The 24,435-nt window shown below is 37.6% G+C and overlaps 1 protein-coding gene across 1 annotated transcript in view; it reads right to left on the bottom strand.

Moving 5' to 3' along the window:
* The window catches only part of eipr1 (EARP complex and GARP complex interacting protein 1), a 50,869-nt gene that overhangs the window by 16,802 nt on the left and 9,632 nt on the right, over nucleotides 1-24,435 (bottom strand). The window contains exons 4-6 of the mRNA XM_007574769.2: nucleotides 23,928-24,084; nucleotides 12,116-12,215; nucleotides 4,728-4,864 (exon numbers count right to left, since the gene is read on the bottom strand). Coding sequence (XP_007574831.1) covers nucleotides 4,728-4,864; nucleotides 12,116-12,215; nucleotides 23,928-24,084 — 394 coding nt within the window. The remainder of the gene's footprint in view (nucleotides 1-4,727; nucleotides 4,865-12,115; nucleotides 12,216-23,927; nucleotides 24,085-24,435) is intronic.

Raw genomic sequence — 24,435 nt, 5'->3', positions numbered from 1 at the left:
TATGCATCTGGCTGCAGTGCATGGCAAGGCTGCAGGCTTGACAGCCATTACACAGCTCAGTGTGTCTGTGCGACCGCTTCATCCCCTCACTGCAAACTTGGAGTCTAAAAGGGAACTCAGGAAAATGCGGTGAAATAGCACGCCAGCTACAAACTTCTCTGTCTGTTGCACAAGCACAGAAAGACAAAGGGATCTATTATTAATACTTTTTGGCTCAATTTATTTTCCAACCTTCTCTCCACTGAGACAATTTAAGTTTCTGAAAAAATAAGTAAGAGAGAAAGTAGAAATTGCCCCATTTGTGGATACCCTGAGGCCTGTAGGTTAGAGAGGAGGATCCTCATCAAATCAGACAAGAGTGAATTCTACAACTATACATTTATTTACCTTTAAAAATGTTAAATTAAAAAGTTGCTGTTTCAAGATCCAAAATGCAACACCTTTTGGTCAAAACTAAAAGGCCACTATATCCATGAACAGATGAAAGCACCACTTCAGGTATTATTATTATTTTATTTTTGATAAGAGAATAACATAATAACATGATGGAAAAGTCGATTTTACATAACACTGTCCCTTTAATTTCTGTGCACATTTAAGATAACAAAAATGTAGTGGCAGACAAAGTTTGGATGCAGAAAGAAATTTGAGATCAAAATTATTAATTTATCATGATGTAACCTTCATAACACTTAGTTTAATGTAAAATTTCAGTCACAAGATGGGTAGATTTTCTACATCGATTTTCTGTTTTACTTTTTAATTATTTGTTTGGTTACAAAAAATATGTAACTTATGACAATATGAACATATCAAAGGAACATTTATTAATGAAATGCCACTATAACATCTAAAAACGGCATTGAAATAAAAAACTGAAAAAAAGTCTAAACTGCAGCTCTTTACAACTGGGAGCAGTCCCCTGAATAATGTAACAGCCAGAGTACACTGAGGCATCATGCAGAAGTGAAAATGTGTCACGGCTTTCTATTAAACACCACTTTCTGTCCCCAGTATTGGAGCAGAGTAGTTCATAATTTACATAATGTTGCATATTACATCAGTACAAAGTAGAACAGGATCTATATATGTTTTATAAGAAGTGTTATCTTTGTTTTTTTTTTGTGTGACTGGGAGACAGTCTGTTCCTCTCCAGGGTGTTAGATAACTTAGATAAGGCATCTCATACTCCTGGGCTGCACTCGCTGTGCCTGTTACTGAACATGGCAGCCAGATTTGGGCTGGCAAAGTCAGTGACAAGCCACAGGTCGGAGTGTGTCCAACTGCAGAGGTGTGTGTATGTGTGTGTGTGTGTGTGTGTGTGTGTGTGTTCTCCTATATCTGCTTTTTTGTTGCATTTGCAGGTGTGAAGGAACACCTCAAAGGTCATCTGAGGAGGCATTGGAGCGTGCTGAGAGCCTGCCATCATACAGCTGCCACGCCAACTGGGCACCAAACACACACACAAAAACACACCGACTCCCACGCTGACAACCAGGTTGCTAAAACCAAACACACACAGAGATACAGGGAGGTACCTACAGCAAAGAGCAAACACTTGTCACAAGCAGGTCACTCACTCAGACAGGCAAACGCGTCTCGCTACTCATTCACACTTGCAAGCTTTACTCTTGCAACCACTTCACACTTGTGCGCCAGTGTGCATGCGTGAACATGCGTGAACATGCACACACACACACACACACACACGTATAATATGGTGCCCTTGGTTGCAATCTGTGTTTGTCTAAAACCTTGGACTAAGAGAGTCAAACAGCGACAGAGATTTAATCAGTTAATCTTTCTCACAAACAAATGGCAAGGAAACCATAGAAACCACAGACCTTTTATTCAGAACCCAAACATCACCTAAAGCTACTCAAATGTTTGGGGATTTCATGTTTTTAGCTTTTCAAAACTTTTTTTTTTTCTTTTAGGAAATTTTCAAATATTTTCCACCAATATCAGCTAGCTTGCTTAATTTCAGGATTTATTATGAAAGAAAGTTTAGATTTTTACATTTAAAAGACTATAGCTAAATTAGTTTTGACCGGTTTTTCGACTCGCTCATGATTACATCCACCGTGTGCTTATTACTGCCGCTTCTCAGTGACACCTGATGCATTTGTTTTACTTTTTCTCTAAATGCGCTGCTGGCTACACATTCATTTCTGTCTGATTAATGGTTCATTCAAATGTAAATTTCCAAATCTAAATCATGCTCTGTTTAGAGAGAAGAGGCCATCACCTTTCTGAAGACATCATCTGTAGTTTTGTCACAAGACCACTATTGGTTGGTCCTGGTAATGTCAAGATAATGAAAATAAGTTACATTAGACAGAATCTCCAGTCAAATGTTCTCTGATTCATTTGACTGAGACACAGAGAAAAAAAAAATCTACAACTTAATGATAATACATCTATATTATCCAGTATATACAATTAGTTTAATATTTATGTATGTCCATATGTGTTTAAATTCAGATTTTTTCATGGATCCACTTTCTTCCAATAACTGTACTGTTAGAAAAAGGTGGAAGCAGATGTTACTCCCTCTACTGGTTGAAGATGTCCCATAGGAAAATATACGTTTTCATAGTCCTTTATAATCCCAAATATGAGTCTAGGGTCTAAGCGTTACACTTCACCTATTCCTTCCCTTTGTGAAAATGGTTAAATCAGCTGGAGAAAGCAGCATAAACAGAGTGTGCAGGAACTCTTTAATTTGTTATAGGGAGTGGAGTGAAATCAATGATTCAACTATCTTATCTAGCCCTGTGATACGCATCTTGTAAATACATTCTCACTTTCCCCCCCTCCCCCCCATACTCCCTCACGAAGCTCCCCTCTCAATCTCTTTGGCACTTTGCTGTTATCACGACGATCAATAGCGAGGTGATTATTATTCTTCTAGCACAGCCCACACGTACACACACGCTGACCTCCCTCATCAAGTAGCTAAGAAACTCAGAGCACACAAACAAAGCATACACTTGCAATGCAGACACACAACGAGGGGTTGTGAGGTGTGCTGCTGATAACCTGCAGTTACAAGGTTAATGTGTGGTACTACACATGCTCCATGTCAAGCAGGAACATTACGGTTACACCACTCCCACTTCATTTGTTGTCCAAAATGATGTGTTTATTTAGTGTAATTTAAAGTAGTTATTTACTACTTGTCTTCTCCTACTTTCCAAATCTCATCTGAACAAAAATGTTTAGAGGCTGTAAAATAATACAGACATATTTACATCATGCATGTTGAACGTGATGCTAAGAAGAACAGTGAACTACATGGCAGAGATGAACAAAGCTAAAACTGAATGTCTGAGCAAAATGCACAAATGCGGTCTAATCAGAGATGTTTCAGTCAATCAGGCATGAAAACAGTCAAGACAGCAAAGACAGAAGAACCTTTTCAAGGCAACGTACTCAGATATTTGTCTCATTTGTCTTCCAAACTCATTGAGTAATGGTTTTAAATAATAATGATTTTGGGACAAAACAAAATAATTGTGAGCATATTTTTTTTTCCATTATCGAGCAGCCATAGATCACGTCATATTTTCACACCAGGGAAATTTAAAGTTCTTAACATTCAGAAAGGCTTTCTTCCCACAGTCAATAACACTGCTAAGCATTGCAACATGTAGAAAGTAAACATTTCTTTAAAACTGCTGTTTTGGACAAAAGTACTGATTTCATTCCTACCTTAATGTGTCATTTTAAATCGATTTATCAAAGTCTGTTAATTCTTTATTATGCATCTTTGATAGTTTTGTTATTTTTATTTGAATATTTTTATTGAATTTTTGGCAAAAAAAAATAAAAATAAATCAAAATAAATCCCCTACCAATACATTCAACTGTATGTTTTTTTGTTTTTTTTAAACTGAGTTGTTGATTGTAATTTTAATACTGATTGTATTTTTGGACATTTTTTGCAATTTCCCAATAGGCTTCTGGCCAACTTAAACACAGTTTCATCCTTCATTTAGAAAATATGAAGTGACAATCAAAATACCTTGACTAAAACTGAACTAGTACGTAGCAAAATTATTGAAGTACTTCTTAAGTTATTACTGATTGTTGGCTTAAACTGGGACAAAAATGTCAAACAAAGCATATAGATTTAAAATTAAGCACTTTTGTTTGCATAAGAAATTCTAATTATTTGAAAAGAAAGTTGTTCTAAAACATGCTCAGCATGACGAGTATAATTAAAAACACATTTCTGTGCGCAGCACTGAAATGTCTTGTAAAGCCATGTAAATACCTTCTGAAACCATTAAGCTCTGACAATTTAACTTACACGACACTTAAATGACTCATTTCTGTCAGATTTAAAAGTATCCGACTCAAACATCCAACTGGCTTTAAGTCAGGTGATAGCGGACGGCTCCTGTGTAAGAAATCATGGCTCAACACTGAGTGGCAAGGAATTAAGAGTGTTATGCTGCGAGATTTTCAACATCAAGGTCACTAAACCAAACTTTGATGTTTCATTTGCTAAATCGAGCAAATTCCATAAACTTTATAGTGAGACAGTTGATATAAAGAAACCGTAAGAGCCACGTGGTGTTTGCAATAAAACATTGCAACTCGTCTTTCCCTAGACAATAAACAATTGAAGTATTTGAAATAAAGTAAAACAAATACGTGTAAGGCATAAGGCTTTATAGGAGTTTTACATTTTCAGACTCGCCTCCGGTAATGGAGCTCACCTCATAGTGCGAAGATCCCAGCCTCGGATGGTCGTGTCGTTTGCCGTGGCGAGCTGGCTGCAGTTGTGGTGGGGGCTCCATTTGCCAGAGGTGAACTTCAGCTGACCTTTACCCTCGAGGGTGGCAGTGCTGGAGACCTGCAGCACACCGGAAGACCTTTATTAACTTGTCAGAGCATCCATGGAAGTTTCACTTAAATACATGTGACAAGTTCAGCAGGAACAGTGCATTCAGTCAGAATAATAAGAAGCTTTTTCTCTCCGCCTTAATCAAGATTAAAATATATTCCTAAAGGAACCATTTTAAGGTTTACTTTTGGACGCTGTATTTCATTGTTCAGCCGATGCTAATAAAAGCAAAAGATTTGTTCATGTGGTTTCAAAACTGCTTTAACTGTCATACCATTTTTAGTTTAAAACTGTTCAAATTACACGCCTTAGAAACAGAAGTTTTCTGTTCTGTTTCTAAGCAACTAAAATAAATGTTGCATTTCTATTTTAAATAAAAGGAGTTAGATCATATTATGCATTTCTGTTGAAATGTTAGTATTAAAACATAATATTGTGGTACTTTTATTCACAGATTTCATATTGTCAAAATGTCATACCAGGAGAAGTTTATTCGCCGCCTTGGTCTTTTAAAAGTTACCAGTAATAAGAGGATTTAATTAAGAACTATAGAAACCGCGCACCTTCAGTGGGCAGCAGATTTGTGATCGGTGTACTTTATTTTACTCACATAATTCACCTAATTATAGCTTCCTTTTTTTTTTTTTCAAAAAGACGTCCGCCAGCATATGTTTACTGAGGAAAAAATGCTCACTAACACATAAAGTTTATTGATTTTTCATATAAAAAAAGGACTTCTATTTGAAAGAAGAGAAACTTCAGCCTTCATGATCACTTTTTCTGTTACAGAATATGTATCTTTTTTTAACTATTTTACTTCATAACTATTTTACAACTAATTTAAAGCAGAACCTCTTCAATTCTGTTTTTGCTATGGCTTATCTTTCACTCATAGCTTATCTATAAAGCTCTTCAATTTTAATAAACTTGCGGGGGATTCCTCTTCACTTTTGTAGTTCTACAACCTTGACTTTGAATAACACACGTTTTGTAGCATTGACCTTTTTTAGAAGACCTCCCCTTTGAAAGCTTCCACCTTCCAGGCAGAAAACTCAACTCTGATGAACTGAATACTTGAGGACATTCAGAAAGTTTTTTTTAGTGTTTTCTTAGTGCTTTCCTTCCAGGTTTTTTCAAGGTAAGCCTGTGGAGTTTGCGAAAAGCTCTTACTCAGGCTAGGGATTTTTTTTCTCTATTCTGTGACCTATACTCCAAATTCAAGACTCAAAAATACTTTGAAAGGTTTTTGCTACTTCATTGTGAGCTAGTATTGGTTTTGAAAGAGACAAAAAGTTTAATGTTAGTAGTGAAGAGACTGATTTTATTCCTCCTGGTTTAGTAATGATTTAGTTACCTTTTATCAAACCTGCAATGGATTCCCATTGGTCTTTCAAATAAATGATGTGTGGTAGGTGGAGACCAGCGCTGCAGGAAATTTTCATTAATCAATAGTTTCCTCTAAATTTGTGTGCGTTAACGAGATTGAGGTAGTTTTTTGCTTTGCTGGAGGTGATTTACACACAAGACCATTTATTTTGGAAAAGATCTGCTGAGCTCTGAGAACGCTTAAAACTGATTAGTGTGAAGAATTGAATCAAAGCTGTGTAGGTTGGTTGAGGATCACTGGAATGTATTATGTCATTTATTTTTCAAACGTGACTTGGTGTAGAAATTAAGTAGCGCAGTGAAGGCCAATTAAACTGGAGCATTTGAGGTTTCTCAAACAGGATGACATGCTTGTCCCTGGATATTTTTTCCAGATAGATTTCAAATAAAAACAATGATGGTGAATTTAATGAAAGCCAAAATGCTTCAAACCCTCTGATTTATAAAGTAAATTGCTTCGTAGGGCTTTTCTTGAAAAATAGAATCCAATTAATGCAGCAGACTCGCTTTGGATAATATCTTTCCCTAAAACTTGTGATGCATCTAACAATTCCAAAAAGCAGAACCCAACTCCATTTTTCTTTGCTCCCTGACTGTCTGCAGGTTTTTATTCTCATCCTTCTCCCTCTCCCAGTTCTCCAGCCCTCCCTCTTTCTCTCCCATCCCTGGCTGCTGGAGCAAAGATCATCGATCGGTCCGTCACCACACTGTTCCCTGGTACATTCTCATTATTTCAGCTAGGGAGGACAGAGGGGGGGAGACGGTGAGCGGCCCATGGAGAAGGAGAGAGGAGAAAAGGAAGGGAATAAAGCAAGAAGGATTAAAGGAAGAAGAATTGTACAGGTGCAGAAAACAGGAAATGGTAGACATTTGTCAGTTGTTAAGTTGGACTGCAAGGTTTCAAGATGAAACACTAAAATTGTACACTTTTCCAGACTCAAATGTTCTGGTTTCACTGTCAAGCATAAATATCTACGTTTACCAGGTATTTATAGTAGGACGCATCGATAAATCGGCCCCAATTTCCTTAAATTTGGGAGATCGGTGATAGGCCGATACTTGCATGTGAACCCGATCTTATGCACCGATCTTATCTACCTCAGAAAAGGTCTAAAAATCAACGACTGTCCTCTTTTTCTCTGCTTTGAGAGAGGTTTGACTGTCATGTCTGTACATTTGCAGTTACTAATAGTCACCCCACTGTTGCCAATACAGCAACTCTCTTGTTACATTTAGTACCGTTTCAAAAAAAAAAAAAAAAATCAGTGTCTGTCCATTCAGACGTTTTGCACAGCTGAAAGACTCAAATATGTATAAATGAATCAAAGAATCACTCCAGGTATGTTTGTGATGAGGTACTAACATTTTAACATTATGTAAAGCTCAAAGAAGTTGATTGCAACCCTACCAACCCAAATTCCAAAAAATTTTAGGACATTTTATTTATTTCAGGGGTCTGTATTCAAAAAATGTCCTACAAATTTCAACCGATGTAGGAAAACACGGAGGTCTGCTAAAATGTCCGTAAAACCCACTCACCAGAGACAGAGAGATGCTTTCTAACCTAAACATAAAGTGAAATTTAATCTTTAGTGAGTCATCATTTCAAGACTACTTACACAGATTTGATTCAATACTCCCCTTCTTATTTAACTTTAATTAGATTTTTTGCAACTAAGCTGTTTTTGAAGATGTTTTAACCACTTAAAATGAGGGCAATAAATGCTGGACAGCTAGTCTAGTAATTACCAAAGGGTCCATTCAAAGGATAAACCAGATTAGGTTTATCATCTATAAATATGGTTTTAAGGTGCCAAAGGACACGTGCACACACATATCTAAATGTCTTTTCACGTAACTTAAGGAAAGACACAGCCTGTATTCGACAGAGAAGTAGGAGCTCCCCTCCCCTCCTTGGAGAACATGAGCATTCTTAAGCACCAGTAAGAAAGAAAACTTCTGCAGGAATCCTGCTCCACTAATGGTTCAACAGCAAAGCTGGAGCTTCGTGCATCCCAGCTTCCCAGCTTTATTAGTTCGCTAACCAAATTAGGGGCCCTAACAAGGCAGTACACACAACACTAGGGGACGCATTCATTTAGGAGGCAAGCAGCTCTAATGCAGAGCTTTCTATCAAATCACCATGCAGTCATGCTTTCTTCACACCCCGATGGTTCAGTGTGCGCGCATTAGTTTGTGTGAGAGCAGATGTGCGGGACAAGGTGTGTAGGTGTCCTCAATTCCACCAGCGAATCCAACTGATGAGTGCTGCAAACACACATCATGGGCACAAAAACAATGCACACTGGCATGCTTAAACCCACAATCCTCTCTTATAAATGCATACACACTACCACATCCAACTCATAGAGCCACTAATCCAGGCCAGGCCTGAGACAGAGAGAGAGGGAGAGGGAGAGAGAGAGAGAGAGAAAAAGAGAGAGGGTGAAGAAGAGGGACAAAGAGAGAAAGAGAGACACAGAGAGAAGGAGACAGAAATCAAGAAAGAGAAAAGAGAGAGCGAGAGATCCGTGCTGTGCTGGACATGACTAGAGATGAACACATCACACTCTGACAGACTGAAGAGGAGAGGAGAGTGGGATGAAAAAAAAAGGAAGCAGGGAGGGAGGTAAGAAGATTAGCATTCTCATCAGCAGTGGAGGAATTTGTCTTGGCTGCCTAGCTCTCCCTCCTTTTTTACATTCCCCTTCTCCTCATCAGCTCCACACTCTTTCCTTATCCCGGCTCAGTCTTCCTCCGTTCTTATATTTACTTTTGCAATCAGCAGGATCCTGTATCGACACGTTTTTCCTTCCTCCTCCCTCCTTCTCATCATATTTCTCCCATTCACATTCATGCCCATGTTTACCTGAAAGCATGAATATCAATTGTTCTGTTTGGTGTCTGTTTCACAGACATGGATCATCTCTGTGATCCACTCGTTTACGTGCTGGACTGACCTACACAGTTCTGTGCAAATGATTATAACTTCCCCACATTTTGTCACACTACAGCCACACTTGACGTATTTTAGTTGGATTTCATGTGCCAAAACAACTCAAGGTCACTAATTATTGTAGAATCGAAGGAAAAATAATACACAACCTCCACTGAAAAGTGCAGTGCGCATTCGTGCCTAGCTCCCTTGGGCCAGCCCCATGTTTAAACACACTTTGTTGCAATTACAGCTCTTCAATAGCTCAATATTTGGAAGTGTGGCCAACATGGACTGAATGGCTTTGTTCACTTCCTCTGCTGCTATTATTAAACTAATATATCTGTACATATTAGTTTTGGGACACAAACTGAAGATGAGTAGGTGATGTAAAATATCAACCTGTTTTTTCCCCCTTTCCTTTTTAATAATAAAATGACCTAGAACTCAACATAAGTAACCCTGGCAAATATTCGGACAGAGTGAGAGGTCTTAGCCTTCCATTTATCTGAACAACAATAAGAAAGAGTCTAACAGACTTTTAGACTCCAAGACTGACTTGTGCTTGCATGCGAGTTTGCTGCCCTTTATGTGAATCTACATAAACTAATGAGTCATACACTTCATATTTCTCATCACATCTGGCTTCTAATGGATCCCCCCCACACACACACACACACGCACACACACACATCCACAAAAGCCGGCTGACACATCACAACTCGATTAGTTCTTCCCCAAATGCATTCACACATGACACACGCCATTATTTTGTGGCTTTGAATACACATAATGGCCTTTCTAAGTGCAAAGCTGGCAAGTTGGAGACGGTGAATTTACAGTGAAGAGCCTCTTCACCTTGCATTATGAAGGACACAACCACAGACAAATTGACCACAAGTATTTACACTTAATTTAGTTACATTGTTTTTTCTCTGTATTAAGAGTCATTAATATGTATTTCTGCCAGCCAGGGGCGACTCTGACAGGCAGCGTTGAGCAATATTTGGGGTTTGTCCCACTCTTATTTCAATCTCATAATACTTTCATGGAGAACTTTCGACAGCCCTTAATTTAGTATTTGGCCAACATCATTTTTTTTTCTGTTCACTTTTAGACAAAACACAGTCCATTGCAGATGTATTCCCATGGCTTATCTGTACATTTTGCTTCGATGGTAAAATAAATAAGTTTCTAAATATTTTATTTGGATGTTATGTTCTTACTGATACAAAAGGGGTTTAAACTGTGAAAAGGACCAGATGGTTTTGGACTATTTTTATAAATAGAAATCTGATAAGTGTGGTGTGCAATTTGAAATAACTCCTAACTTTGATACCCCAAAATAAAAGTCAACTCAATGTCTTTAAATGTCACTCAATCAGGTATTATGCCCGCCCCACAAGTGGATTTTTTTTTTCTAAGTGGAAATACAGCTTTTCCATGAAGGGCTGAGACTTTTGTAAGAGGATATACCACAATAAACTGCATGATGAAGACCAATGAACACATCAGACAGGTGTGTCTGAAAAGGCATAAAGTTGTGGAGAAGTTTATAGCTGAAATTCTAAAACAATATCTAAAGCTTTGGTCATGTCATGAAGCACCAGTTAGTCTTTCTAACAATTGGAGGAGCTAATTACCACCAACAGAAGCAGCCATAAGGGAGTAAAGGGACACTGTAAATCTAAAGGAGGAACAGAGAACGGCAGGAGAGTCTATCGACCGGTCAGCTACTAACTATGTTAGCTGCATCTGTCTTGCCTACATGGAAAACCTGAGAATGAGCTATAGGACCATTTGTTTGCAGTTTCATTAACTCATGAAGGGAACACACAGCTAACGTGGAATAATAGCTGTGTTTTGTGCTCAGATGACATCAAAATTAAGCATTTTGACTTAAAACATATTTTGGAACAAAACCTTTCAGAAGTTAACCATCCAGCATGTGAATAGCATGCAACTGAAGCTATGTTTTTTTTTTTTTTCTTCTTTTGGAGGTGGGGGTGATGTTTTTATAAAGCATATTCATATGTTAAATGGCCCAGTCAAAGTCCAGATCTAAACATAAATGTATTGTTCGCAGATTCTCTCCTTCCTGTCTGATTAATTTGCAGCTATTTTTCAAAGATTGAATATTTTAGTTTCTAAACTGGCCAAGCATGTAGAAACACCTGAAAGGACTTGCAGCTTTCATTGTAGTAAAAGATATTTCAACAAAGCACTCTGTCAAAATTTTATAAAAATCCCAAAACCTCTGTGAGGTTCTAACATGTGAAACTAGAGTGACTTCAATTTAGAGATGCTGCGGTACACTCTGGCTTCAGGTCCATTAAGATTAGTTTCATTCATGAACACCCTTTTATCACCATACAATTTGAATTATGTTCTTTTCGTAAGTTTCTTTCTTCTCACACATTTTAAACACAACATGAATACAGCTGTGCACAGGGAGAGGCAAAGTTCATAACTCGTTTTGTTCAAGCCACATGACTGTGTCCTGCTCATCCCCATGTCTTACGAAGACAATTATTTCTGCTGCACAGCATGATTTCCCCACATTATATGCAATAGAGTCAGACAGCACATAATTCTTATAAAAATATCACAAGAAGTTTCTGTATGTTTTAAATGAGAAAAAAACATTGTAGAATGAAACGAACCACGCTGCAGGTGAATAATGCAGAGATGGACTGATTTCTCAGTTCTGACACAAGAGTCTTACAATCAGCATGGGGCAGAAGTGAGGCTGTTACAGGAGCTCTAACGTAGATCTTTGCAAATACTTTATATGAACATGTGTGAATAGTGTAAGCAGCTGTTTTGTCAGTGAAAATATGTTTCAGTTAAAACGATGAAAAAAATAAAAAATAAAAACTTGGTTCTCAAATAATAAGTGTGTGTGTGAATGTGATTTTCAGTGTGTGTGCGTCTCATACCGTGGCTTGTGTGGAGCTCTCCTGGAGGTCCCAGAGCAGCGCATGGTTATCAGCCAATGAAATCACACGCTTGCCATCGCCCATGGGCTCCCACAACACGCTGTAAATGCAGAAGGACACACATGCAGCTTATAAACACTCAGAAGACCTGAGTCATGGTCAATAAGAGAACAGAGTTTGGTTATATTTACATGTAATCCACACAGTGTAACAGAAAGATGTGATCTAGTACATTAAGGTAATGGCCCACTACCCACGCAGTGGTCTACTGAATGCACCTTATTATTAGCACTTCAGAAATTTCTAAATTACACAATAGAACCATTCAAAATAAACCATAAATAGACTGCTTTTAATTAACATTTGCAACTGGAGGTCAACAGTTTTAGCACTAATGAAAACATAGCAACAGCATAAAAAAGGAGTTTTCAGTAAAGTTTGTCTCTTTCATTAGCTGTAAATTATGTTTCAGGCAGATCATGAAAAAACCCTTTAAAATCCCATTTGAGGTGCCTTATTTGTTACCTCAAATGGGTAACAAATGGGTAGTATCTCATCAGTTCACAGAAAATCAAAAAAAAAAGTGTAATGCAATGTCATTCAAAAATGACAGTGGTAGGGGTACTAGGGCAACAGCCCGCTGTGTTTTTGTGTAAAAAAAAAAAAAAAAAAAGATAAAAAGTTGACAAGAAATTTAAAAATAACAAAATAATTATATGATATTGGAAGACATTATTGAGAATGCTTAAGCACTAACTATAGAAGAATAGAATAATTATATGTAAACATGAAGGGTCCGCATGCAAACTGACTTTAAACCATCACCGGTTGCTACGGTTACTTGATGTTATCTTGCCGTTTTAAGATTAGCTAGCATGTTGTCAGCAAACAACTGTTTACCACAGAGTGATCAAAGAAGTTATGCTAACAGACTCATTAGTGAATGGGATACAATGACCCCAAAGTGTTACAAGCAAGTGAGGGAAATGATGAGGAAAAATGCCCCAAATTTCAGAGGCCAGACTTTAATTACTTAGAATATTTCAAACAATTTTGTTATGGTGAGATCATCTCCTCCTGATGAAATGCGCTGAGTCTCTCTATTTAGACAAACTAATCCATTGTGGGCAAGGACGCTGGGGGTTTTCCTAAAACTGTAAATTTTCCTAGAAAAATGGAAGTCATGTTTATTGTGAAAGGGACAAATGACATAGGATAATTTCTACCTATTTTGGTCACAATTAGAGACCATTTTGACTGCATGCAATTGCATGCTATTCTAGTGAAATTTTTATGGCCGGACAAAATAAAAATGGATTCTACTTCTGAAAGACCATTGCAGTGATTGGTCACCGTTAACAAAAAATCTTGTGAATTTTACAAATGCGAACACTATGTACCACATAAAAATAAACATGTAGCTGCAGCCATCAAGGCAGGTGCTGGACTAAGCCATCAGAAATCAAAAGTGCAGCAGACTGAACGGGAGGCAGTGCCAAGTGCAGAACTTCTGACATCTGCAACAGATGCCACAAAGCTGTAGGGAGTTGCACCAGGCAGAGGTGATCCTTCAAAACCGTCCATCTTGAGTGAAAGATGATGTGCATAATCCATGGTGAGTTACAAAAATTCAGAGATGCATGACTAGCACACAAGTCTAGTCATGTGCAGGGGAATGGATGGCGCCCACACTCTCCCACGGTTAAATGCCACAATAGGTAGCTTTTATAAAAATGTATGTTTTATATATTTGTTGATATATTGCAGCACTATAATACGAAGGTATAATATGAGAAAAAAATATTTCCCCTGCCTTCTTCCTGTGGTCCTACTGCCATGTGTACAAATATATACCACTTGGTCACAGAAACAACCAATTGGAGCCAGGAGGAGGGTCTTAGTGGTCTCAATCAAACCCATGTATGTGCTGCTTCCACCCTCCTCATTGTTCACTGCAGGGCTACGGTTTCTTTCCCACAGCAAAGCCTAAAATGGAAGTTCAAATTAGTGAAAGGGGAATGGGGCTGACTGACCTGGAGCCTATGTATGTTTTACCCATGTTCCAAGTGTAACAGTCCAGATCAGATTTGTGTTGCTGGCTGTTATGCATCTCACCTGCTGCAGTCTTCTCTGATTATACTTTTGGAAGTAAATTCATTGCCAATAAAAGTGACAGCCTTGTATAAATGAGAGAGTACTCATTGGCAAATCCTGCAGCCCAATTCTGTCAATCTAATGCCACAAGAGTGGGACACATGGTTGCTTCACCGTCGCTAAAAAAATAGCTTTTACTGCATACTTTGCTTTGATCGCTCCCTGCATACAACCGTCTGCAGAGTATTGATTCTTTATTGCATGCCTCGTGGAGCTGCAAGTCCTCACTGTGCTCTACTTAAAGCATATATTATGAGCACAGGGCCACTTGCTGAGTTTTTCATTGCTCCCTTGTTGGAGACTGGATCACATCTGTACTTTTCATCATTTCTCTTAGTTCACATAGCTAAATAAAGATGGAAACAGTGACAAGACAGAAGAACCCAACAGACAAAGCAGTTCTTTAACTCCCAGTCTTACCATGCAAGATAAAGTCAGCGACCTTCAAACGAGCCAAATATAACTATGGTCATAAAAATGTTCCCATTTTCAGTGTTGATTAAATGTTATAATTTTTATCTTAAAAGATAATTATGTTTTAATCCGGACTGAATGCAGTGTAAATTTGGATTACTTGTAGGTTTGGTCGTCTAATTCTGACACAGCTATAAAACCAGAGTCGCAAGACGCTTAGTAAATGATGCCCATTATTTAGGAAGTTCATCAATTAGACACTTCATTTTCTTGAACTCATTTGTCAACCTGGAGAAGCCACAACAATGCTTATGTCTGAGAGACGATGAGAGTGTTTGAGAGAGATAAAACAAATGACCAAGTTAGAGTTTGCTGTTGGACTGAGTCCAAGTTTCAAATATAGATAGCGCCATTAGAAGAGGCGAAGCAGAGCGCTGGAGGGATTGGGAGAAGTAGAGGAGGGGCAACGGAGCTGTGTTTATTAGGGCTGTAAATCTAAGGCTGCTGAGGGACGGCTTTTACTGCCCTCCTGAGGAGCAAACAGTCATGGACTCTGGATGCAAAAACACAGACGTAAACACACCCAGCATGCAAACTTATTCGCCTTTAGGGCTGTATCACATTTACTTTAATTCATTTTCAGAAGACAAAGGAATATTTATGCCTAGAGTCAACCACAAAAATATTTTAGTAGCAAAAACCAGTGGTTAATATTAGTTTTAAAACTAGGATTTCAGGAGCCAGAACTTAACCTGAAGCAAACTGTTGGGGTCAGACCTGCCAATTTCAAAGAAGAGGTTTGTTTGGGAAACAGGCTGGATAAAAGATGGACACAGACACTCATTGTTAAAATAAAGTCATTAATATAGTTGTTTTTTCATTATGTTTAAAGAACAAATCCATCTATACTGAGAATAAATTACTCACAGATAGATTTACAAGTTTCAGTGACACTCAGACTGTTTATGGTTTTATTTGAAAAAAAAAGAAAAAAAAAGAAAGAAAACTTGGTTTCTTTCCATTACACATTATAGTGGTGCAGCACTTTGTGGTCGTCTAAAACAGACAGATATGGGTTGTTTATATATATGACTGGAAATAAGTACATAGAAATTTGTGAGGTTTGTAAAATGGGTTCTTACTATATAACTCACTGAAGGTGAACATTGGACCAAGAATAGCACAAACCCAACACCTACAGCCCCATCTTAAAAATTGAACAGCAGGTGCCAAACACGTGAGGAATGAGCCTAAGTGCAAACAACTGCTAACACAGAAACCTTAAAAAAAGACAACAGATTGCTACCTTCTCCCTGACACTGATGCAAAAACACACATTCATCAGGACACCATAGGGCCAATTAAAACATACTCACCACTTTGGGATTTGCACTTCACATTTTTCCCCAAAGTATCAATTATCTTATGCAACAGCAGAGAGTCGGAGACAATTACTGAGCGGTGTCTAATATCGGCTTTCTTTCTTATTAAACACTGTAAGTTACATGCATTTGACCTTGAGTTTTGCAACAAGCTAGCATCTGAAGCAGTATGTAAATACTGTCAAGGAGAGCTGTGGGGGTTTCACAGCCCCATACATCTAAGTCGAGGGAAGGGATGCAGTTTTCTCTCTCTCTTTGTCTTTCTATACGTCTCTTGCTCTACAGATTGTTCTCCTGTTATGCTGTGCTTTGCATGTATACAAGTTAAATCCCAGTATGTACAAGACAAACACATCGGGTGTTGCCCTCCTCCTTCTGGACAGGATTTCACAGGCATACCAAGTAAAAAAGTGCCAAACTAAGTGACACCTTTTGCAAGTATGTAGATGAAATTCATGAAAACTACTATGTGTGACTCTTATTTTCTTAATTTGCCTTTCTCAAGATTTTGTGAATTAAGTTCCTGAAATATGAAATTGCATTATTGTAGCAGAGTTTGAAGGTTATCAGACAGAACATTTTCTATCTCATGAGAGGTGAGATGAGAAGGTTAAATCCAAACACAAAAACAAGCTCATTGTGTCTATGTAAAAGCCCATTCAGGAACACTGAAGGATGGAAATTTTAGCAGCACTATTGAGCTCTTTGTATGGTGGAAAAGTCAGAATTATTGAAAGAATTTTATACTTTATGAAATAAATAATTTAGCTTATTTAAACAGTTATGGCTCCTATTAACAGAGCTTGGATGATAATTTACTCAGAGACAATTCCAGTGTTGCCTAAGGAGGTCAACACCTTATATCAAGGTGTTCATAATTATTAAGCAGATTCTTTCCTTAAGGCAAAATAGGCCTAAACAAAGGTTTAATCGAGTCTGAAAATAAAATTTAAAAAAATACCAAATGTCAGAAGAGCTATCAGGAACCCATAATATTCCAATTCTGCCAACTACAACATATCTGCAGTCCATATAACAAGAAGATGTTCTGAACTCAGAGAAATGGCAAAGGCAAGGAAAGCTGAAACCCGACCACCGCCACACACAAGAAATATGTGAAGACAGGTTTTTCACGGGTTTTGTGGATTGATGAGAGTAACTCTTGACGGACCAGGTGGATGGGCCCATCGCTGGATCAGTAGCACAAAGCTCCACTTCATGTCAGACACCAGTAAGATGGGGCAGTAGTACAGGATGATATTATTCAAGATGAGCTGGTTGGATCGTTCTGTGTTGGAGATGGGCTCAAAGTCAACTTCCACACCTACTGCCAGTTTTTAGAAGACACTTTCTTCAAGCAGTGGTACAGGAAGAAGTCTGCATCTTTCTAAAGGAAAGTGATTCTTTTGCAGGACAATGCTCCATCACATCCATCCAAGTGGCTGCGTAGCCAGTGAATGCGTTAAAGATGGAAAAACATATGACATGGCCTCCTTCCTCATCTGACCTGAACCCAGTTGAGAAATTGAGGGCAGTTCTTAAATGGGAGATATGGTGGAGGAAAACAGTATACCTTTCTTAACAGTGTCTGGGAGGCTGTGGTTGCTGCTGCTCAAAAAGCTGATCGTCAATAGATCAAGAAACTGACAGAATCCATGAATAGACGGCTTATCACCGTTATTGAAAAGGAGGATGGATTTACTGGTCATTGATTTTGATCAGAAATATTTTTTGGAAAGGTTTGAGTTGTTTGTTTATAATTCCCACTTAAACAGATGAAAATAATGGAGTAAGATGCAGAAGCGTGTGTTTTTCCATTTAGTTCTATAATAATTTTGCCCAATAATTGTGTGCCTACAGATATTCTCCAAAAAAAAGCACAAACGTCACTTTTACTTTCGTAAGCAATGTTTGAGGTTTATTAGCATTTTGGATTAACCAAGAACATTTTAGTTGGTGATTGGTAAAAATAATCCTCAAAAAAAACAAAAACAAAAAAAACAAAACACTTGGCTAATAATTGTGCACCTAATGTATTTTCTATGCAAAACCAATGTTACAAATGAGGTAAACAAATTAATAGAGTTGGTGACTCTGAACTCTGGAACTTCAAGAGCTTGTGCAAAAGCAAAAAACACTCCACAACATGCTCATCATAGTGGACTGTAAAGTACAGACGATCCTTCCTCTACTGTACTGTAGTGAGAACAGATGCAGGAGATTATTTTTATCCAACAGAGTAGTCTCCTTACATGGAAAACACAATCAGTCTTTTTGTCTTTTTTTTTTTTGTCTTATTAAAAAACTTCTCTTTGCAATAAAGTAAATTATCAAACAATGTTAGCTCTGAAAAAGATTCCCTTAAAAGTGTTATTCAAAAAATAATGGTCAGGAAACTATACTTTAAACTGATTTAAACTCTTTAAGAACTGGTGAAAAAAAATGTATTTCCACTTCAATGAAGCTCAAACATTTGCTTCCATCAACCTTAATGGGTAAGGATTATATTCCCGACTTGGCCAGCTTTTGAATCTTGCAACCAGACAAATTTATAGAGAAATTAAGAAAAGAAAATTCTTAAATTTACTCAATGAAAAGAAAAAAAAAAGAAACTTTGGAGGCTTCTTAAAAGGCATACACAGACTTTGATTAAAACTAGACTGTTTCACTTGAGATATTTGAGACCTTCACCAGAGGGGTCATGGCTATATAATTGGTAGTAAGGTTTAAAGAAAACACAATCTTTGTAAAATAAACAGAAGTCTCAAAAACATATATTAAGCAATTGCACACTTAATATTATAGGGTTACAGGTGTATGTCTGCAAAATCAGAGCAATCATCTACATGCAACACTTCTCCAACTGTACAAAACAAAACATCTTTCTGGCATCAAGGATAACAGGAAATCAAAAGATTGAGGAGTTGGTCAGTTTTGCCCTATTTTACATGAAAACTCATAATAAGGAGTCCAATAACCTCAACAGCCTCAGAATTCAGTAGTTTTAGCCTCATCTTTGTGAGTCATGTCATTAAAACGCATGCAAGATATGATTTTAGACTGCATTCTTTAAACATGCCTGGGTATTAATTATGGAAAAGATGTGGTCTTAAAAGCACCAAATACTAGGGCTGCACAATATATCACAAAAGTGTCGCCATTGTCATAACAATGTGTGTTATATTCATATCGCAAAGAACTATTTAGACGGAAAAACTTGTTAGTCAATATATTCCGAGTGTGATAAACTTTCATTTTTCACGTTAATGTAATATTTAGACAATTGGACATAGTCTCAAGGTAGCAGATGCTCACACCATACACTGCTCTAAAACTTCAACTGGCTTTCAGAGCTTCTTACAAAACTATAAAGCTTAATGGAAAAGTAAAATAGTATTTTTCCCAATTTAACTTTAGTAGTTTACACAGTTCAAGATAAGTCAAAAATAGTAGCATTTAAAAAAAAAATGAAGACAAGATGAATATGTTGTAAATAACCTGGTTAAAACAACATGTTCTCTAAACAGCAGCACTAATTTTATATTGCTAAGAAAAATCTGGTTTTGTTAACACAATAATGCATCCTATTTTATGCAATACACTCTTTTGGATGACAAGGAATAAAAACAGACCAAAACTTGTGATCTTTTTGCAAAAAAAGTAATAAAAGAAGCCCAAGACATGTACTATTAAAGAAAAATAACTTTTGCTCAAAAACGAGAACACGTTTCTACGATCAAACACACAGTTGTACCATAGCCATCTTCTTCCATCTTTAGAATTTTTTTTTTTTTTTTTTGCGCTCTGCCATTCCCTCCTAGCGTGCCGATTGGCTCAAATGGCTCCACATGAATCAATTTAGTCAACTGGCAAGGCTCCCAATCGAAACTAAGTGCACAAGGAGGAATAAGAGGGCAAAAATCGCCACGGAGAACGCATAAACACACACACACACAAAAATTTTGCCTGCATTTTTATTCAGCGCACGCTTCACAACGGAGCACAGGCTCAAATGTTTGCCCGCCCAAACAATGAGGGGATTTTTTGAGGAAGGAGAAAGGGTTATTGTTAGCGGGAGTGAAGGGACAGCACGCGTGAGCTAAACAGGCAGACACGCTACAGTGGATGCAAGCACACATGGAGCAGGTGGACAAACACGCACGCAAAAATAAAGTAAAAATAAAAACCCCTAAAACACAAACTCTTTGTCTTTTCACACACACAAGCATGCACAGATTGGTGCAAGCTGCCAGTATTATCAGAACAAGAGAGGATGTGTGCATGTTGTAGAGAAATGGAGGAGGCGGGCGGCACACCAGAGCCATCCGTCTAGGGAAGCCAATAGTGCACAGCATAGGGTGCAGGCTTCACAGCATCCAATTCACAGCCCAAAAAAACAGAAACACACACGTATAGACCGCATGTGCACAGTGTGATGCCCTTGTGAGGGTTATAGCTCTCAGGGCGCTGAGACAGTGGTGCCCACAACCATCAATCTTTACCCCCACAGCATCGTCTGACCTGGTCTCTCACACATATACACACAGATAATTAACTTTTTTGATCCCTAGCAAAAGTTAAATATTTGTAACTTTAATTTTAACCCTAAAAAAAACAAAAGTCTTTACCCTGAAATAGAACTTTAGAGGGAATGATAAAGAAACAAGCTCAACAAAACAAGCAAAAAGCAAAAACATTTAACATCTCTGCATTTTTCTCTTGGCTTTTCCTCCCTCCCTCCCAATCTTTATCTCTACCTCACAGACACCTGCTACAGTACGCCAACTGATTGGCGCGTCTAAAAATGATAGCAATCATGAGGCAGACGATGAACGGCGGAGTAAAAAGCGGAATGACCATCGATTTTCATTCTCATAGGCAGTGAGTTATGGCGAACAGCTCTGACTGTAAGACAAAAAGATCGAGCCGTGACTAAAATCCAAGATGTGGGCCAGTCAATAGTCAGATCCAGAGAAAAATAATAACACGCGCGCACAAAAGCACCCGAGATGAAGACGAGATGCATTTCAGAGTATAATGGAGTATGTGGCTGGTTCACTTTCTGAGGAACTAAAGGCTTGTCAATCTGTCTTCTAAGTTCTTCTCAACTTAAAAGCCAAATGTCATATTTTAGAGCCTAAAAATCTAAAAGGTTTAAAACATAAATATGTCAAAAATGGCCTTTTCTTTGTTTATGTGGGGTTTTTTTATTTTAAAAAGACACCTTTCTTAAAGTCCCTCCTTCAGAATCAGACATGAACTTCCACATTGTATATGATATAATAACAGCAGAAAAATATGTCCAGATGATTGCCAAATGGATTGGTTTCTTGATAGAAGATAACTTTTTAGTGGTAAAAATTTCAAATAGATGTGTAGAAAATCATTAGTGACAAAAAAGAAGTGGAGTGATCCATTTTGGAACAAAGATTAATTACGCTGCAAGCATGGGCCTACGAGCTGAAAGTGAACAAACTAAGAAAACAGATTTATTCTAACATGAACTCAAACTGCAAAGAGACAATGTCTTTGTTGGAAACACCTTTGGCCTCTGGATTTTGAAACAAGTTTGATCTAGGACTTAAGAGTAATATAAAAAAATATGTTAAAAAGCAAAAAATATACACTCAAATGATTTATGCTCAATAGTTTTGTCATTACTTGAGTCAAGGAATCATCTTTATGTCTAATATGTTTCTGCACTTGATGCAGTTAACCATCATTTTGCTCCTGCTCAGAAGCTCTGTTCCATCCAACGAACGGGGATCAGCTGCTTCCTGCACATTAGTTATGATTAGAGCTCAGTGATGACTTTGCTTTGAGATTTATTCAACTAGGACAGCTCAACACATAACTGACACTCACAGAATAAGAGAAGATTGTGGTTAAAAATGGACTTGTGAACCATTCATGCCCAAACAGCAAATGAGAAAAATGTTTTTAAGAATGTTGAATGTTTTCCTAATAAACCAATGAGCTTGTTTTACTGTGTGAGCCATCAGCCATAGAGGTTAAACATTGACCATTTCTTCCAGTACATTGGTGACACATCCATGCTGACTTTGATTAATAGGGACCAAATTTGGAAAGGTACACCCTTGACATTGGAAAAGTCACCCTTCCCTTGGAGGAAACTTTAGATCGAAGGCACAAAAATATCTGATGTGTACATGAATGTTGTGAAACAATTCTTTTTGCGACAGTGAAGAAGAGCATAACATCTGGCTCCTCAACATTCAGTGACACTTAACTTTGGTGCAGGACATCTCAAACTCGAATCTCAATGAAAACAAGGCTGTCTCGGTGTTTGCCTATTGGATAAGTCTATTTATATACTTTACAGATTGACATAGTTCGAAAATATCCTCCGGGATTGTGTTTCAACGAATAATACACGAGTTTCACTGCATCTGATAACAGCAGCACTGGATGTGTTGCACCATTGCTGCAGAGGGCTCTGCAATGCATTGTATATGTTTTATAGTGAGTGAGACAGTTGGAGCTTCGTTATAACAAACAAAAAGCTGGTTCAGAGTAATTTGACTTTTTTTTTTCCCCACTGCAGTAAACTATTCGACCGATGGTATCGCGTTGAAATGAGCCAATTTCTCTTTATGAATCAGACTGTGGCAGACACAATGAGAACCAACCAATTCTGAAGTAGATGAAAAACAGACTAAATTTAACACTTATTTCTAATATTTATATTTACTTGCTAGTTAAAAAAAAAAAACATATAGAGAAGGACCCAAAGCTTTTTCAATCTGACTCACTGTAGGCAGTGATCACATTTTTGAGGGGCAAGCTTTTTTAGTTTTATTTGTGGATTTTTGTTTTGCAAATTTTCCAATATGTCCATGACCTGTCATCCACAAGGGGGTGCTGCAACGCACTCAGCACTAATGCTTCATAATTTTACATGACTTTTGGTTGTAAATTGTATGTGCAATATATAAGAAAAAAAAAAGATAAACCGTGTTGAAGAGAAGGAATGACTCTCTAACTACATAACTAAAATAATAAATTAGCTCTGTTGACAGTAAAGAACAATAATTGACACCAATACTTTTTAGAAATGTACACTTTTTAGAAAGACTAAGGAATGTCTGCCAAGTTGTGGTAGAAAAAAAAACAACTTTAAAAAAAACAGATAATCTTTTCAATCAGTTTACATTTGACAATCTATATTTGTCCTATGATTTCAATACATTGATTTGTAATATTTATATATATTTATTTCTATATAAAAAGGTTTAAGAAGGACATCTTTGTGCTTGATAGGAAAAAGTCTATCTGTCTTCAGTGTTGGGCAAGCTACTTTAAAAAATAATTAGTTACAGTTATTAGTTACTTCATCAAAAACATAATAGAATGAGTGAGATAGTCACTGTATTGTATAACTGCAAAGGAAAGTAACTATTATGTTACTTAAAAAAACATGTTTAAATACGTAAAAGCATTTTGGAAACCCTCTTTACGAAACTTTAAAATATATGTTCAAATGTTCATCATAAAGCTGAATATGTGATTATATAAATGGGCACTAGACAGACAGTTACAAAGAAAAAATGTTTAAGATGTTCTCTTTCAATATTCTGCTCATTTTGGATTGTTACCACACAGTTATTTTTAGGCGCAATAATAAAAACAAGTGATGTTAAGCACTGACTGAAGATCAACAAACTTCTTTAATTGAAAAACGTACAAAATAACATTATACTTACCAGACTGGCACATACTAAGACATACAGTATTTAAAAAAAAAAGCCATTAAGTAACGGCTGAGAGCCTATATAGTTTACCTTTCAATCACAAGAAGAATTTGATTTAAAGGACTTTCTCTGTTTCAAGGTGAGACCTACCAGGCAGCATTTCTATGGGCACTATCGTCCAGATGACAGAGCAGCTCCAGAGTTTGAGGGTTGTGGGCAGAGTCATCAGGTGACTCGTGGTTTCCCGAGTCCCAGTCGGAGGGCATCCGCCATACTGCTGCACAGGACACCACCCTGCTGTCACTGGCTATAGGAAGACAACACGGAGACACAGATCTGAACCCGATATAAAAGCTCATGTGACAAAAACACACCTGAATGAAAAGGTCAGAAAGGGAGACAGACTGCTGCTAATATGCTGTGATGTGGACATGTTTTCCTGCTAATCACACATCTGAAATGAGTTATTTTGGCACATCCTTGCCAGTGCTGGAGCTGCTAATTGGAAGCAGGAGAGTAAATGTAGAACTGGTGTAGTAATTGGAGTAAAAGTTTCAAGCTGGAGTGTAAAAACCAATCACAAGCACAGACAGAGAGCGAACCAGCCTAATTTCTTTTTGGTGTAGATATTGACAGTGTGTAGGCGGCTTCTGGGCTA

Source organism: Poecilia formosa, unplaced genomic scaffold (assembly GCF_000485575.1).
Source record: "Poecilia formosa unplaced genomic scaffold, Poecilia_formosa-5.1.2 Scaffold8, whole genome shotgun sequence".
Lineage (NCBI taxonomy): Eukaryota > Metazoa > Chordata > Actinopteri > Cyprinodontiformes > Poeciliidae > Poecilia > Poecilia formosa.
The sequence above is the reverse complement of the archived record's forward strand: the minus strand, read 5'-3'. Positions and strand labels throughout refer to the sequence as shown.